Below are 16,056 nucleotides of genomic sequence, written 5' to 3' on the forward strand. Positions count from 1 at the left end.
AACTTTTGTTCAATACAATTATTTAACAAACTATCAATTGATTATTAATAGCCCTAGTTATGTAATTTGCTAGAGGTGAGACGCCCTGAAATCCTCTGCTTCACCGTGGAGACCCATCCGCTTCATCAGTGGCTAAAAATATACTGGCCACATACGAAAGAAAGACGAAAGACAAAATAATGTAAATACATCATGCTTAAACCAATATGTTTCTTTTCTTGTAGTGTTTGTAATTGTGGATTAGTTGCTTTAGATTTCAAGTCTATTTTAAATATATTTGTCGACCCATCTGCCCCCCCGGACCTCACTGGTCAACACTGGCAGGGCCGAGCTCGTGGCAGTGTTGGATATTAGAACTGAAAACATTTCAGATGTCAAAATGTTCTTTCATGACTGAAACTCAACTTCTATAATACAAATCAGAATTTTCAAATTTGCTAAATGTCATGAGGAAATTAAAAATTAAAATCACATGCCTCAATGCACCTAAAAAATGACGGCACGTTGACCTTCTGTTCAAATAATTTACTAATGTTAATATTAATTAACGTATCACTCTACTGCTGAACAGTCTTCTAAGGCTCATTACAGGGATCCATAACATAACCTGTGACATCATGACCCTTACCTGATGAATACACACACACACACACACACACACACACACACACACACACACACACACACACACACACACACACAAAGCATCCATACAAATCTTTATATACGAGACAACAGGCTGCTAGAGGAGGTCGCTGTCAGTGGCTCAGCAGGTGAACGACGGCTCTGTCCATTTACAGAATCATTATTATTACTACTTGTTGTTTTCAAAGCTTTGGGATACAGCTGATAATGATGTTACTATTTAAATGCAATGTGTTTCTTTCTTCTTTGTTCTTAAAAAAAAAGTTTCATAAGGTTTTAATGTTGTAGACTTTTATAAAGCTTTCTGACTGTGTTGATGTTATGGATATTTAAATGTAGAATTCGTGAATCTGATGCATAAACAGTGAAACTAGATAATTATTTTAATGTGATGTCAGTTTTTTCTGGTCTAATCAATTTCTCATTTTCATTACAGACTAGAGTGAATATTTATGAGCTGCTGAATGAAGTAAGTCTTAAAGTTTGTATAAAAAGTATTAATATACATTTATACTGTTGTGTAACAGGAGTTGTGTTATAGTATTTCTAATACTAATACTTAATATGAATGAGTCCCACAACACCACTATGTTAAAGTGTCTTAGATGTTTAGATTTTCTATATAATAATGAATTAAACACATTATTTTACTGTTACTGTCAAAATAAAAGCCTTGCAAAGCTGTAACAAAATGTAGAAAATCAGCATCCAGAGTTTGTGTTTTGTTTGTGTTACATTATCAGACAGCAACAACCAAACTAAAATGGTTTAATTCCGCTTTAAAAGTTCTTTATAATTCACACTAAATGTGTTTTCTTTTTCTCCCTGCAGATTTCAAAGCTTTGTATTAAAACACTGTGAGCCATGAACTCCTGACAGTGCGAATGGGATTGAGGTTGTAAGTGTGTACAGGTCAGGATGTATATATATTTATTATCATAAAATATGTCAAAATAGCTGTGCCTTTCCATTATAATTTCTCCATAACAAAAAGCAGTCAATATCAGTCTTTCATGCATTTTATGTACTCATCTGTATTCCTTTTACTGCAAGTCTTTGTTTCACTTGCTAAGTATATAAGTTGGTATATACGTACATTGTATATGCATGTTCTTGTAAAAGAAATAACATAAAAATCAACTCATGTACTCTGATGTGTGCAAACGTTTCAAAATATATGCCCTGTAGTCCATCGTACAATCGTTTGGTATTTAATATCCAGTTAACTATCATCATAAAATCACACTGGTGTAGAATGCATCCCTAAAACAATACATGAAAAAATAATTGTATTTGTTTGTAAAACATCAGATTTAATTTCTTCCTTCAGATTGTGAGGAGGAGATGTTGGTGATGCTCAACTCCACCTCCTCCAGCCCTCTGGACCTGCTGATGAGTAATACCAGCTCTGCGCTGACAGGGGGCGCCGTGGCAGTGCCTAAAGACAGCTTCTCTAATGCTCTCACCAAGAACATAGTGGCCATGGCGGTCTGGCTGGCCCTCAGTGTCATCAACAGCAGCATGGTGCTTACCTTCCTACGGCACAGGTAGACGCAGACACGATGACTGATGGTATGTTCAATCATGTGATGTTTAACACGATCCCAGCTACGGAAATAAATAGCAGCACCTAAGCAAAACATGTAGAAACGCATTTATCGATTGCTCTAAGTGAATTCTCTCTGCCACCAGTCTCTCTACAGCCGTGGGAAATAAACTTCTCTTCTTTGTTGACTTGTCTGTGACGCACCGGGTCGATTTTAAACTCATCATGTACAGTAATTTCCCACATAAGCACATTGCTTTAACTCGAGTCTGCTTTGCTCAGGGTCACTGTCCAGTAACGTAGAGCTGAAACAGTTAGTTGATTAATTCATTTGTTGAACAACAGCAACAATTTAGATATTCGTTTAACTAATTGTTCAAGCAAAAAGGCCAAAGACCAGTTCCACCTTCTTCAGTGTGAGGATTTGCTGCATGATTTGCAGATTACTGTCTTATGTGTAAACTGGCTTTATTCGGGTTTGGACTGTTTGTCGGACAAAAAGTAAAATAAATAAGATATATGATGACGTCTCCTTGGACTTTAGAAAACTGTCACAATTTTTTTTACATTTTATACACTAAACAAGAAATCGATTAAGCAAGAATATAATACGATATGATTATAATAGCTTAATCGATAACTCCCACACACAAACACACAAGTTTCCATCTCTCTCAGCTCTTGTTTCTCTTTGACACTAGACTCTTCTATGAGAACCCCCGGTACATCATGTTCATCTGCATGGTGATCAACGACGCTCTGCAGCTAAGCCTTGTAACAGCTCTCTACGTGGTCAGCTACATCTTCAGGAAGATCCACGCCTCTGTCTGCTGCTTTCTGGTAAGTCATTACTACAACAACTTCATGCCCACTGGCTTCTGTTAAACCCCTTTCACGTGTTTTGCATGTCAGGTGTGAACAGGAGCCACGGTCCTAAGACTAAAATGTTTGAAATATGGAAGGTCATCAAGACAAGAAAGAAAGGAGTAGGTAATAGTAGGTGAAACATGTCACTTCCTCTTTTCCCAAACAAGTCATGTATCTTAAACACAACATCCTACTGTACCTCACCTATCCAGGACTGTCATGTGTGGATTCCTTCTACGCAGCATCTGATATTATGAGCAGGGGAAATGTGGTTGTGTAAAGATGCTACTGTTAGGGGAAAGGCTCCCAGTAATAACTTGTGTTCATTTATAAAAATGGCCTTGTAGTCGAAGAACATGAATCTGTATCTGCTGCACTAAGATACACTTAAATACAATGAGTACACATTTCTAAAACCTGCTGAACACAGATATACAGCTCTCTGACTACCACAACACCACCACTGTGTTTGCCTCAGATCATGACGGCGGTCCTCACCACCCGCTCCACCCCTCTCATCCTGGCCGGCATGGCCGTGGAGCGCTACATCTCCATCTGCTTCCCCTTGCACTACAGCCAGATGTGCACCATCTCTCGCACCCTCCTCCTCATCTGTGTCATCTTCATCCTCACCCTCACCCCGCCCATCACCGACCTCCTCATCACCCTCATCAACGAGCCTCTAAGTTTCTTCCACACCAACATTTTTTGCGACCACCCGCTTCTCTTTCGCCACCAGTCCATCTACTACAAGAACTGTGTGTTTGACGGGGTGTACCTCTCCTTTGTGGCTCTGACGCTGCTCTACACCTACTGTAAGATCATGCTGACAGCACAGGCTGCCTCAGCAGGCCTGGCCTCGGTGAAGAGAGCGAGGAACACTGTGCTGCTTCATGGGGTGCAGGTGGGTATTTCATTGGGGGGGTGGGGTGGGGGTTGGATCAATACAGCATTGTATCGTGATATTTTGCGTGGCAATATATCGGCACATGGACGCCAAGTATCGATCTTTTATTATGTAAATTATTAATATTGCAGACACAAAACTTTTTACTTTTTGGTACTAGAATAATAAAATCCATTGATTTTTCAGTCCACTGGACGGTGGTGAGTTTTGTTCTGGTGAGGTCAGCAGGACTGGTATGAAGTTGGTCAAAATAGTAAAGTTTTCAGTCTTTTCATCTTATCTTATTACATGAAACAGATGTTGACAAAGTTTTCCTTCGGGGACATGATTTGCAGTTGAAAAAAGGTAATAAATCGCAATATATGTTATCGCAATATTGAGCATGTCGCAAAATGTTTAGAATCGCACTAATATCATATCGTGGGGCCTCTGGTGATTCCCACCCCTAGTATTTCTACGCAACTAATAACATTAATGATGACACCACTGAACCAGCATCGACAATACGAAGGCCACACCTAAAAGAAATGCAGCCATTATTTATATAATTAGTTATATTTGTGAATGACAAGTCAAAATGTCCACCGTGAGAAAAGCCTATGAGATATATAATATGGAAACTTTCCAACCTAAATATATATATATATATAGTGCAGCAAATAATTCTGTTCATTATCAATTTATTTGACAGTTGCTTTCTCGATTAATTGATTTGTTGTTTGCTGTATAAAGTGTCCGAAACTTGTGGAAAATACCCATCACAAAGGCCAAGGTGACGCCTTCAAATTCGTTTCTTGTTTTGTCCGACCAACAGTCCAAAACCCAGATTTTCAGTTTCCAATAATATAAAAACAGAGAAAAATAGCAAATGCTCACATTTGAGTGGCTGGAACTAGAGAATGTTTGGCATTACCGCTTCATACATGACAAATGATCAATTTTCTGTCTGATTAATTGACGATTTCTTTCATTTTTAGATTCAACGGGTGTTTTTTAGCGTGAATGGATTACACAAATATTGGCCTTTTAATCAAACTGCATATGATTGAGGATGGGTAGATTGATAGCTCAGTAATCAATGCTTTGATGCTACTCACTCAAATACTACAACACATGTTTTAGTTTGTTTTTGTACACATAAAAAATAATTCTGCACTTCACCATCACGTTTGTACAAGTTTAAAGACCTTAGTGACCTGAGAATTATATAAGTTTATTGTTTGTGGTAAAAGTGGATATTTCCATCATCATAACTACTGAGATTTTTCCAAATGTTTGCCCCCCCCCTCCTTTTGTTTCAGCTGCTGCTGTGCATGCTTGCGTTTGTGGTTCCTTCCCTGCAGGCAGCTCTCATCTCCCTCTTCCCCAGTCTGAGTCTGGAGATTCGTTACATCTTCTTCCTGGTCGTCTACATCATCCCCCGTTTCCTGAGCCCAATGATCTATGGTTTTCGGGACGAGCAGTTCAGGAAGTACTGGACCCCGTACCTGGCTTGTCGAAGCCAAAGTATCGGCAGGGTCAGACCGGCGTTACTGAAAGTGAACCTGTAGGTGAAATAACCACAACAAGTCCAACTGACTGACTGTTTACTGCATGTGAGCTCCTGGTTCAGTTCAATTCAGTATGATGTGATTCGCTCCCAGTTTTTATAGCTCTGCTGCATTAATTTAGTTTGCATGTATGGCCTTCTGTACAGTGAGCACATAACTGATGCAAAACTTTTAGCACAGTTTACAGAACGTCAGCTTTTGACAAACTTTTCTGCTGATATTTAAAATAATCTCAATAAGATCAAAAGAGCAAAACACACAGATGGATGAATGAATGAAAATGTAAATATAAGAAGCTCATGGACTTTGTTACTACTGAATACTGCTTCAGAAACTGTTTGTTGAGTATTGTCAAATTTGTTTATAAAGCACCTTAAATAAAGTATGATGGGAACTGTGATGTTTTAATCTTGCAGCTAAGCCTTCATATAAGGGCTGTTACATACGCCACACCTGTGTTTATGCTAACACAGGTGTACAGCATATAGTACTATAGGACGTGTATGTCGCCTTGCATGGGTCCATTCTGAAGTTTTATACCAAACTGGTTTAAGTTTGTATATAAAAAAAATGCACATATCAAACAGACACATGACTCACTGTAAGGAAAGAGTTTCCCCTGTGGGATCAATAAAGTATTTCTGATTCTGATTATTGAACTTCATAACAGTGCTGCAAAGTAGATTACCTCATTAGATGCAAAGTAACAATCATGGACTACTGAAAAGCTCTCATTTATAGACACATTTAAACACTTACATTCAAACTGTACAGTATACTAAGGCTGCAACCAACGATTACTTTTATCATCATCAATTATTTTCTCAATTTCTCAACTGATTAGTTGTTTTGTCTATAAAATGTCCCAAGCCCATGGTGACGTCCTCAAATCTCGTCTTGTCTGACCAACAGCCTAAAACCCAGAATATTTTATTTAGAATGATATAAAACAGATGGTAACGCTTTACTTGGATAGTCCACATACAGATAGTTAATAGAGTATTTGTAACTGTTTCGCTGTTGTCTTTAGTTGTTTAGCAAATGATCAATACAGTATATGTGATTATTCATGAACATACCCTAACCGAGATGTTTTTTGTGCCTAAACCTAATCAAACCTTTATTTGTGAAACAGCTGAATTGTTGAATCTCATCTAATAAGCTGTTGAAATGTTACAAATACTCTATAAACTATCTGTAGGCGGACTATCCAAGTAATGTGTAACCAAACTGATAAAAAAAAGAAAACCCTCACATTGGAGAAACTTAAAAAAGCTAATATTTGGTGTTTTTGCTTGAAAAATTACTCACATAATTAATCGATCACTTGCTGATCACTTAATCGGCTAATCGCTTCAGCGGTACAGTATTCCTGAACTAGATACTATTACTCATCATACAGCTGACTGTACAAACAAAGGAAGGATGAAAAAGTTCAAAACATCAAGTATCAGAGCTTCTGCATCAAACTACAAACCATCACAATTCCCAGTCGGCCCAGTAGGTGGTTAAACTACAACAAATGTCAGTTTCAGTGAAAGCCCTGTCCGTCTCAGCCCACGGTGCTGATTGTGTCTGTGTGGAGACGGCATGCAATAAATAATAATAATAAAAAAACTCTGCCCAGGCAAACAAGGCACATGAAGCAGTACAAGCCAGTTATACAAACGTTCCCATTGGTTTGGTGTGAGGTCAGAGTGCGATTGGCTTAACTTCACTTTTGTTTGTTTTCCCGGAGGCCTGAACCTTTACAGTCTTTCAGTGGTCACATCCGACTGGCTGATAGCACACCTATTGAGAAATCCTCATTTGGCTCTCTCCTCTATGCTTTGAAAATAATCTCTAATCAATGAAACTTTAATTTTGAGTCCAACTATGAAGACAAACTGCATCAGATAAATGATAATCACCTTTTTATGTTCATGACTACATTCATGACAACAATGATCCCAGCTGACCAGCTGCTTGTGTTGGGTCATAAGGGATTATAAATTTATTTTGCAAAAACTGAATCAAACTTAAGTGTACTCGACATAATACATTTTCAAATACTGAAATGAGAATCTACCTTCCTCAGTCCCTGCAGCCAGCTCCCCACCTCTGCACGATAACCTCAGTTCATGCACGGATATCTATATAACAGCACGTCTTCCTGTTCCTCTCACTACTGACAGACTACTACAGCCAGACCAACGAGGTGTCGAAGTAAGTTTAGATTTTTTTTCTTTAACTTTCCATTTAAAGGTTTATCTTAAAAAGTCAGAAGAATAATAGTTACAATCTCACCACATTTAAAACAGAAAGAGGCATTGTTAGATTTTCTATTTGCTGTCAATATTATTGTTTCTGTGTGAAGAGAAATGAGAGTGAAGCTACTCTTCCTGACAGACACTAATACAGCTTGGAAATGAACAAAGAAATGTTGTGGAGTATACAATAGAACATTTTAAACAAAGTTTAGTCACTGCAAAATGGTCCTTTTTTCTTGATTTTTATTTAGCCTTGATTGTGCCAGTTATTACAAAACATAATGATGAAAAAAAATCTCTTTAAATTCTGGGCCTATTTATAACATTCACATGTGAAAATGTGATATTTTATTTGATAAATCAAAGATAACTGGGAGGAATATTTTAATGTAGCTTACTAATCATAGATTTCTTTTGTTTTATTTTAATAAATCACAACTTTTAGTTTGAATTTAATTGCAACCTCTCTTATAAATTTGATCCTACTTTTTTCTGACTTTATCTCTTTGTATTTCCTCTTAATTAGGTGAATTGTTTAGATTGTCAAATGTGAAACCCAGTCTTTGTAAAACATTTTATCTGAAAGAAGAAATCATGTGTTTCAAGTTATTCTTTTAATCTAAATGACACTTTTTGATTGATTTGTGGAACTAAACTAAGAGGGCGTTTGATTGACTAAACAATGACTGAGACGCTGGAAGATTGTGTCTCCAGTACTGACTGAACCGAGCTTTGGTTTCTCAGCACCAAGGAGGAGGAGGTGCGGTATGAACTCAACCAGTCGTCTGGACAGCTTGAGTGACGCTTTCTCAAAAAACTTCATCACCTTTGCTCTCGGCCTAATCATCAACTGCATCAATGGAGCTTTTGTCTACACCTACTTTAAGAGCCAGGTCTTCCAGAGAGACCCCAGGTGACAGACGGACCGAGTGTGTCTACGAGATTTCTTTCAGACAAATATGTGAAGATGCTTTCAGTAAAACGGATGACATCTGATATTCAGATCTGCTGAATTGGCCAAAGTTTGGTCTTGTAACTTGATATATTTTGCCACATGTAGGCCTGTCACGATAATTACTTTATCAACTTATCGAGGTCAGCAAAAATTATCGAGGACATGTCCATATATCGTACGATATTGCCATTATGCTATTATATTATTTATTATATCCGTGGCATAAAAAGGTCTTAAAATGACAATAATATCGTTTATCACAATTTTTTCTGGGACAATATTATCGTCCAACAAAAGTAGTTATCGTGACAGGCCTAGCCACATGTTGTGTGATTGTGACTGATTTAGTGATTCGAACTTAGTTTGGAGCTGAATTCAATACAATTAAATCTCTTGACTCTCTCTCCTCTTTCCTATAAACCCTGTTCTCGTCTTGTTTATTTTTCTCCCCCTGTCCTTTCGTGTCTCCCCTCTAACTACTGTACTCTTCTCTCCTGCAGGTATGTGCTCTACATCCATTTGGTGATCAACGATATGATTATGCTGACAGTTTCTGTGGCGCTGCAAATCATGACCTACACCATTCCCCTGAGCTTTGCTCCCTGCTGCATCATGCTGCTCGTCTTAGTCACTACCAACAAGTAGGTGTGTGTTTGTCTTCAACAGAATGTGTTAACACAGTTATTCTGCATATGTGCTTTGGGGGGTTTCTTGGCTTAAGCATTTCCACTGCATACAGTACATGTTTTAGTATGTGTGTCTCTCAAACCTGAATTCCCACTTGACAGGCTATTGCAGGCTTTTAAAATATAATCTAATAAGCCGAACTTTCAAGGAGGAAATGTGTAGACTGTATATCAGCCAGACAACACAGAAAACAGAGTATGACCACATCACCCCACACCACAAACACAAGGCTCTGCACAATGTTTTGACATTATTTAGCTGTAATTGGAAAAATGAATGAATCAATAATACCCTTTAGTGAATGTACTATGGAGTAAATTGAGATTTATAAATCGAAATACATTTACGTTACTATTAATCAGATCATCATTAAGTTAAAACTCCCAAAAACATATGGCTTAGAGCAGATAAGCCCCAGTTTGTGCCTCATGTCAATGCAATTACATTCGAGTCACAGAGCTCAAACAAACAAACGTTTTAACAAAACGTACTGCTGTTCTAAAAGCATTTCCACTACATGCAAAGACTCTTCTAACCATCTGGATGAAAAAATCTTATATTTTACGGAACAATTAAAAAAAAAATGTTTTAATTTTTCTGTGAACTATCATAGAAAAGGTTTCAGTCGTAGTCATCTGGACACTGTTTTCAGAATCAAGACGTTTCGGCTCCCATCCGGAAGTCGTTCTCAATTGTGAAGATGATAGTTTCTATGATAGAACACTCCTGGACGAATGAGGGACTACACTGTCTTTTCTGTGAACTCATACCTCAAACAGTTATGAATAGCCTACATATAATGTCCCAGAAGATATCCAACAATAGCAGCAGTAATAACAGCAGTAATTGTTCCCACTGGGCTTTTCAAATATTGCCGGGTAATTATTTTTTAGAAATATTCATGCTTAGCTCTGTGACTCCAATGTAATGCTACATGAGGCACAAACTGGGGCTAGTACATGGATATGAGCAACAGAGTAAACCACAGAATATGAGCTTAGCAAGATGTGAATTTGATATGAATAAAAGAGCAAGCTGTCATATGAATTGCTTTCAGTCTAAATATTTCTCTAATCTTCTACTGAATATTAGGAGTGTGGAGAAAATATGAAAGATGATGACAAAAGCTCTGCCCCCCTTAGTTTCCATCCTGGACTCAGGAACAGACAGGAGACCCCTGCCCAAAGATCTCAAACTACGTGAAGGTTCATAAGGGATTACAAAGTCTAAAATTTAGTCTGGAGCCATGAAGAGCCTTAAAAGTAATCAACAAGATCTTAAAATAAATCCTAAAACAAACAGGGAGCCAATGTAAAGAGGCTGAAACAGGTGTGATGTGATCGTACTTCTTGGTCCTGGTTAAAAGCCGAGCAGCTGAGTTTTGTACAGTCTGCAGTCGTTGCAAAGTTTTTAGATTAAGACAAGTGAACAGGCTGTTACAACAATCAAGGCGTGAGGAGATAAAAGCATGTACAACAGTTTCTGCATCACTAAGATTTAAAGTAGATCGGATTTTTGCAATGTTTCTGAGGTGAGGTAAAAACATTATTGGACAAGCTTGTTGCTCAAAACATAAATTGCTATCAAACAGGACACTAAGATTTCTTGCAACAGGCTCGACATGTTGTGACAGGTTACCAGTAGATGGCAGTATTTGTTTAGTGATGTGTTGAGGCCCAATAACAAGGATTGAGCTGAAGAAAATGTATTGACATCCAGTTTTTTATGTCAGACAGGCAGTCCTGCAGAGAACTCAGCGTACTAAGGTCAGTGGGCTTGACAGGGAGGTACAACTGTGTGTCATCCGCATAACAATGAAAAGAAATACCATGTCTGCGGATGACATCACCCAAGGGAAGCATGTAAAAGGAGAACAATATTGGTCCCAGAATTGAACCTTGATATGGGAAAAGGATGACATGAAGTTATTAATGCTGACACAGAATTTCCTATTGGACAGATAAGATTTCAGGCAGCGTAACAGCCAAAAAATTGCGGGTGGGTGCTCCACATCTAAAAGGGCAGGATTGGGGGTGATATCAGATCTTATTAACTCCACCTTTCCAGCAAAGTGCAAAATAAACTTTTCACAATCAGCATCACACTCAGCAGGGGCACAAGGAGAGGCAGGGTTAACTAACTGATCCACAGTCTGAAATAGGAATCTGGGGTTGTGCTGATGTTGTTCTTGCATCCTTCACCATCCTATTATAAAGGACTAATAACTCTTTCATGGCCACAAAGTGGACCTGGAGACCGGATTTCTTCCATCTGCGTTCTGCTCTTCTGCAATTCTTTTTACAGCTTCGAATACTGTCATTTAACCATGGCTGTTTTCTAGTCTTTGAGTTTGGTCTATTTTTCAGAGGAGAGATCTAAGGTTGAAGAACACAGGTAGTTAAAATAATCAACCAAATCCATTGGTGTTGGAGGAATCGGGAAAAACATTCAAAGCATAATGACTACTATTAAATTTGAGTTTTAATGTTCCACCACAACTTAAATTAGTAACATGAAAGCATCATTAAAGCACCAGCCAAACAACAACCAAAGGAAAAATGTGCTCAGCCACTACAATGATGTAATGCAAATACATGAGCTAGAGATGACAGGACAGGAGTAATGAGCAGAAACCAGCGGCCTCAGCAGGAAGCAGACTTTCACATACTGATTATCAGCCTCAGAAACAGACTGAACCATCAACTCATGACTAACTTAGCCAGTAGGCCTAACTTACATGCAGGAAATACTTACAGTTGCTGGTAAAGTGAAGCAACGATCCTCGGGATCTCGGTGTGGAGAGTAAATCCTTTGGGAACAGTCTTCACCGACAAGAAACACTGGTTACATAACTAACGTCCCGCGAACAGCGTCGACGACACAAATGGTGACGAACACATTCGCCTGCCAACATGGCTAGCGAACACAGTGATGGAGCAACAACAACAGCAGGAAGCGATGCGAACACAATTATTTCCTCCATTAAGCCTTCCTGGCTGAGGGGACATGATGAGACTTTTGGCAGGCTAGCTTGTTTATGAAATAATACCTTGATAGCATTAGCATTAGCATCAAATGTTCCAGCAGAGTTTGCAACACAGCTGACGGACCAAACCGGTGGGCGGAGCTTTGACAGTTTAAACAGCACACCTTTACTGCAGGAGGTGCGTTAGATTTGAGTGCCAGCCAGTAGAGTATGTCACTTTTGAGGGTGGAGGAGGAACTGGAGGTGCCTGCAGGTGATTAAAGGGAAAATCTGAATAAATGAGTGGAGATACAAATGTAACATACAGTCTCTAGAGCTGCGAGTATTATTAATTATTAGACTGACAGATAATTAATCTGCATCTATTGATAGCTGATAAATCTTATTTTTATAAAGCAAAAACACCAACTTCTCTAATTTGAGGATTTGCTGCTTTTCTTTGTCTTATAACAAACTGAATATCTTTGGGTTGGTTGGATAAAACAAGCGATTCGAAAATGTTACCTTGGGGTTCAGAAATTTGTAGCAGGTGTTTTAAAATCATTTTCTGATATTCTCTAGACCAAAAGATTAATCAATTAATTGAAAAATAAGCAGCACATTAATAAATAATAATCATTAGTTGCAGCCCTGTTAGCTTCACAAGAAACGCATGGATTAAACCAATAGGGGGCCCTGGCAGCAAAAATAATCTGTGAGCCCCTATTGATCCCAATTCTTCCCACCTCTGTGCGTTAGAGTGTGCAAGTACCCATCAAGCACAGAGCACACAGTATATACACATCATTCACATCATCACAAGTCATTTTAATTACAGTTTGTCTATAGATCCGAGAGAACAACCAGTACTCCAGTGTTTGCTGTAAAATAATGAAGGTCGTAATACTAGCTTTTGATACAAATAGGCTCTGATATTAGTTTATATATATAACAAAAAGTTGTAACTAATAAGCCTAGTTAGTACTAAACTTGTTTAGCTGGAGGCTGGGGCTGAGCTGTTTGAATGTAAAGTAAAGGTTTAGTGTGTAATTAAGTATGCAGAAAGCTAAGTTTCATAACTCCTGATCTAACCAGCATCCTGAAAGAAATGTGCACTCCTGCCAGCAGAACATTTGCAGCTTCATGTTGTGGTGGGCGATTAGGTAAAAGGTCAGGTACATACTGTATATGTCTGACCCAAAATGTCTGGGAATGATAAAAACTCCGTAGGCGCTGTAGAAGTCCACACTCCTTTAGAATTTGTACAGTAAATCTGGATTTAAAAGAAGTAAACAAATCAAATCGTGTGTGTTTTTATTTGTCTTTATCCAGGAACAGCCCTCTGAACCTGGCTGGCATGGCAGTCGAGCGTTATATTGCTGTGTGTCGACCTCTTCATCACGTCCAGCTCTGCACTGTGCAGCGAGCCTACGCTCTCATTGCACTGATCTGGGGCGTCTCCTTCATCCCCGCCCTCTCGGACGTCATCATCACCCTCGCCACTCAGCCCCTCTCTGTCTTCTCAAGGAGCATCCTCTGTTACACTTCCACCGTGTACAACACCCCGTACCACAAGGCACAAAGTACAGTTGTCCAGGTGAAATATTGACTGGTATTTAATTTTCTTTCTGAAATCAGCCATTTCTGTTTACTGTGTATTCCATGGAGCAGATTGTTGTCATTTCATGGCTTAGTTTTAATGACTTCACTCATGTCAAGAGGCAGATTAAAGTGTCTTCACGTGTTCCCCTCAGGTCCTTCTGTTTACCTTCGTCTTCCTGACTTTGGTCATCACCTACCTGAAGGTCCTCTGCGCTGCCCGGGCAGTTTCTGGTTCTAATCAGGCCTCGGCCAGAAACGCCCGCAACACTATCCTGCTGCACGGGGTCCAGCTTCTCATCTGCATGCTGTCATTCATCTCTCCCTTCATCAACCTCATTTTAGTCACCACTTGGCCCCGTGAACGCACCAAGATCCTCTTCACCAGCTTCCTGTTTACCAATGTGCTTCCACGTCTGCTCAGCCCGCTCATCTACGGCGTCAGAGACAAGAAGTTCAGCAGCCACTTCAAGCTGCACTTCTGCTGTAAATGCTGCAATGCTGTGGAAAAGAGGGCGAGCATGGCGGTAGGAAGCCACAGAAGGTCCAAACAGGTGTAACACTGAATGGCTTAAAAATACTATATTTAGCATGATTTTTAAAAGGCCTAAAACCTGCAAAACAGACTACTTGCCCTGATGCCTTGAGGCCCAGTTATTACTTTTAAGAAACTTTTAAGGACAAAAGCTACATTTGGGTCTCAAAGAATGTATAAAAGTTACAATCCATAATAGTAATTGTACATTTTTATGAACTGCTGGCTTACATTGTACTGTAGTACTGTAGTACAATGTAAGCCAGCTTTGGCAAAATGCTCCAAAATACTGTGTGACTGTTTACAGTCAGTGTCCCAAAGGGCAGCTCCCAGGATGCATGAATAAAGAAAAGAAATCTAAAAAATTCAGCCATTGTTCTTATTGAAAACCTGAATGTGTTCATTACTTTACCTTCAAATGATTCCAAAGTGAAACGAAACCTCTTCAGGATCAGGAGTCAAAAAAACAACATAACATAAAAACATAAAGATTAAAAAAAACATGTAAAGTGCATGGGTGCACCAGAAAAACTGATATTAATGAATTAATTACTGTTACATATTTACAGTTCTTGTATCAAACTGAATGAATCTGAAAGACAGATAGTCTGAAGACTAACCCTCACTGATTTTATTTTTCGCTTCCAGGAACCCTGCACCACTGACCCCAGCTCTGAGTGGTGTGTCTGTTCCTTAAGAAAACACTTGATTGATTTATTGATATTTATTTCTATATACACACGAATAGCTTGACTCTGCAAAACGTTTGCTTGTACTGTGTAAGTTGGCTAAAACAGGACTTGTATCATACAAATGTTTTTCTGATTTTAAACAGATACAGATAGGGAAACTCTTTGTTACAGCAGCTCGCCTTTACGTCAGTGCACACAGGAGAAAGTACTAGCAGAAAATATAAAACACTATAAAACAGGTCAGAAAATAAGTTAAGTACCAGGTGGGTGTAAGTATAAAATAAAACAAGTGTGAAGTACAAAGTGGGTTTACCAGTTGATGATGAGAATACAGTATAATAATACAATGTAATAAAATAATATAATAATAAATAATAATATAATAATAAGCAGTGGTGCATGTACTGTCGAGTTAAGTGTAGCTTATTGAAGATTATTAAGATATTGCACAGCAGTAATGGAGGTATATAATATCAATGTCAATAAATAGGAAAAAACTAACATAGGAAAACTAAATATTGCACGGGAGTAGTACACAGAATATTGCACAATTATTCAAGTATTACAGTGATGTTAATGATCAATGTCCAGTTTAGTGACTTCGGGTCATACAGACTGACACTTAGAGGGAGGAGTTAAAGAGTCTGATGTCCACAGGCAGGAATGACTTCCTGTGGCGCTCTGTGGTGCATTGTGGGGGGATGAGTCTTCCGCTGAAGGCGCTCCTTTGTTTGACCAGCACGTCATGGAGCGGGTGGGAGACACTGTCCAAGATGGTGTGTAGTTTGGCCAGCATCCTCCTCTCTGACACCACTGCCAGAGAGTCCAGCTCCACCCCCCACAATGTCACTGGCCTTAC

General features: G+C 38.9%; 2 protein-coding genes across 3 annotated transcripts; both read left to right on the plus strand.

The window, feature by feature from the left end:
* The first annotated feature begins 522 nt into the window (after positions 1–522).
* On the plus strand, positions 523–5,909 carry LOC122870138 (odorant receptor 131-2-like). The gene is made up of 6 exons (XM_044183980.1): positions 523–1,114; positions 1,477–1,557; positions 1,976–2,192; positions 2,893–3,031; positions 3,537–3,962; positions 5,267–5,909. Exons 3-6 carry the CDS (start codon positions 1,990–1,992, stop codon positions 5,513–5,515), a joined length of 1,017 nt encoding a protein of 338 aa, XP_044039915.1. The 5' UTR covers positions 523–1,114; positions 1,477–1,557; positions 1,976–1,989; the 3' UTR covers positions 5,516–5,909.
* Positions 5,910–7,284: 1,375 nt separating this feature from the next.
* LOC122870175 (odorant receptor 131-2-like) lies at positions 7,285–14,874 on the plus strand. 2 transcript variants are annotated; one of them, XM_044184097.1, is made up of 5 exons: positions 7,285–7,720; positions 8,509–8,677; positions 9,220–9,360; positions 13,704–13,968; positions 14,126–14,874. In XM_044184097.1, the coding sequence occupies exons 2-5, from the start codon at positions 8,532–8,534 to the stop codon at positions 14,528–14,530; spliced, it is 957 nt and encodes a 318-aa protein (XP_044040032.1). In that variant the 5' UTR covers positions 7,285–7,720; positions 8,509–8,531; the 3' UTR covers positions 14,531–14,874. The 2 variants fall into 2 exon arrangements, with proteins under 2 accessions (XP_044040032.1, XP_044040042.1); XM_044184107.1 differs by lacking the exon at positions 8,509–8,677 and having other exon boundaries at positions 7,286–7,720.
* Positions 14,875–16,056: the final 1,182 nt, after the last annotated feature.

This window comes from Siniperca chuatsi, linkage group LG2 (genome assembly GCF_020085105.1).
Source record: "Siniperca chuatsi isolate FFG_IHB_CAS linkage group LG2, ASM2008510v1, whole genome shotgun sequence".
NCBI lineage: Eukaryota > Metazoa > Chordata > Actinopteri > Centrarchiformes > Sinipercidae > Siniperca > Siniperca chuatsi.

Bases quoted from the DNA above. Each gene is read 5' to 3' on its own strand.
- LOC122870138 (XM_044183980.1), top strand. From the start codon at position 1,990: ATGTTGGTGATGCTCAACTCCACCTCCTCCAGCCCTCTGGACCTGCTG. The intron at 3,032-3,536 runs GTAAGTCATTAC...TGTTTGCCTCAG, and splicing joins CCTCTGTCTGCTGCTTTCTG to ATCATGACGGCGGTCCTCAC. The intron at 3,963-5,266 runs GTGGGTATTTCA...CTTTTGTTTCAG, and splicing joins TGCTGCTTCATGGGGTGCAG to CTGCTGCTGTGCATGCTTGC.
- LOC122870175 (XM_044184097.1), top strand. From the start codon at position 8,532: ATGAACTCAACCAGTCGTCTGGACAGCTTGAGTGACGCTTTCTCAAAA. The intron at 8,678-9,219 runs GTGACAGACGGA...TCTCTCCTGCAG, and splicing joins GTCTTCCAGAGAGACCCCAG to GTATGTGCTCTACATCCATT. The intron at 13,969-14,125 runs GTGAAATATTGA...TGTTCCCCTCAG, and splicing joins CACAAAGTACAGTTGTCCAG to GTCCTTCTGTTTACCTTCGT.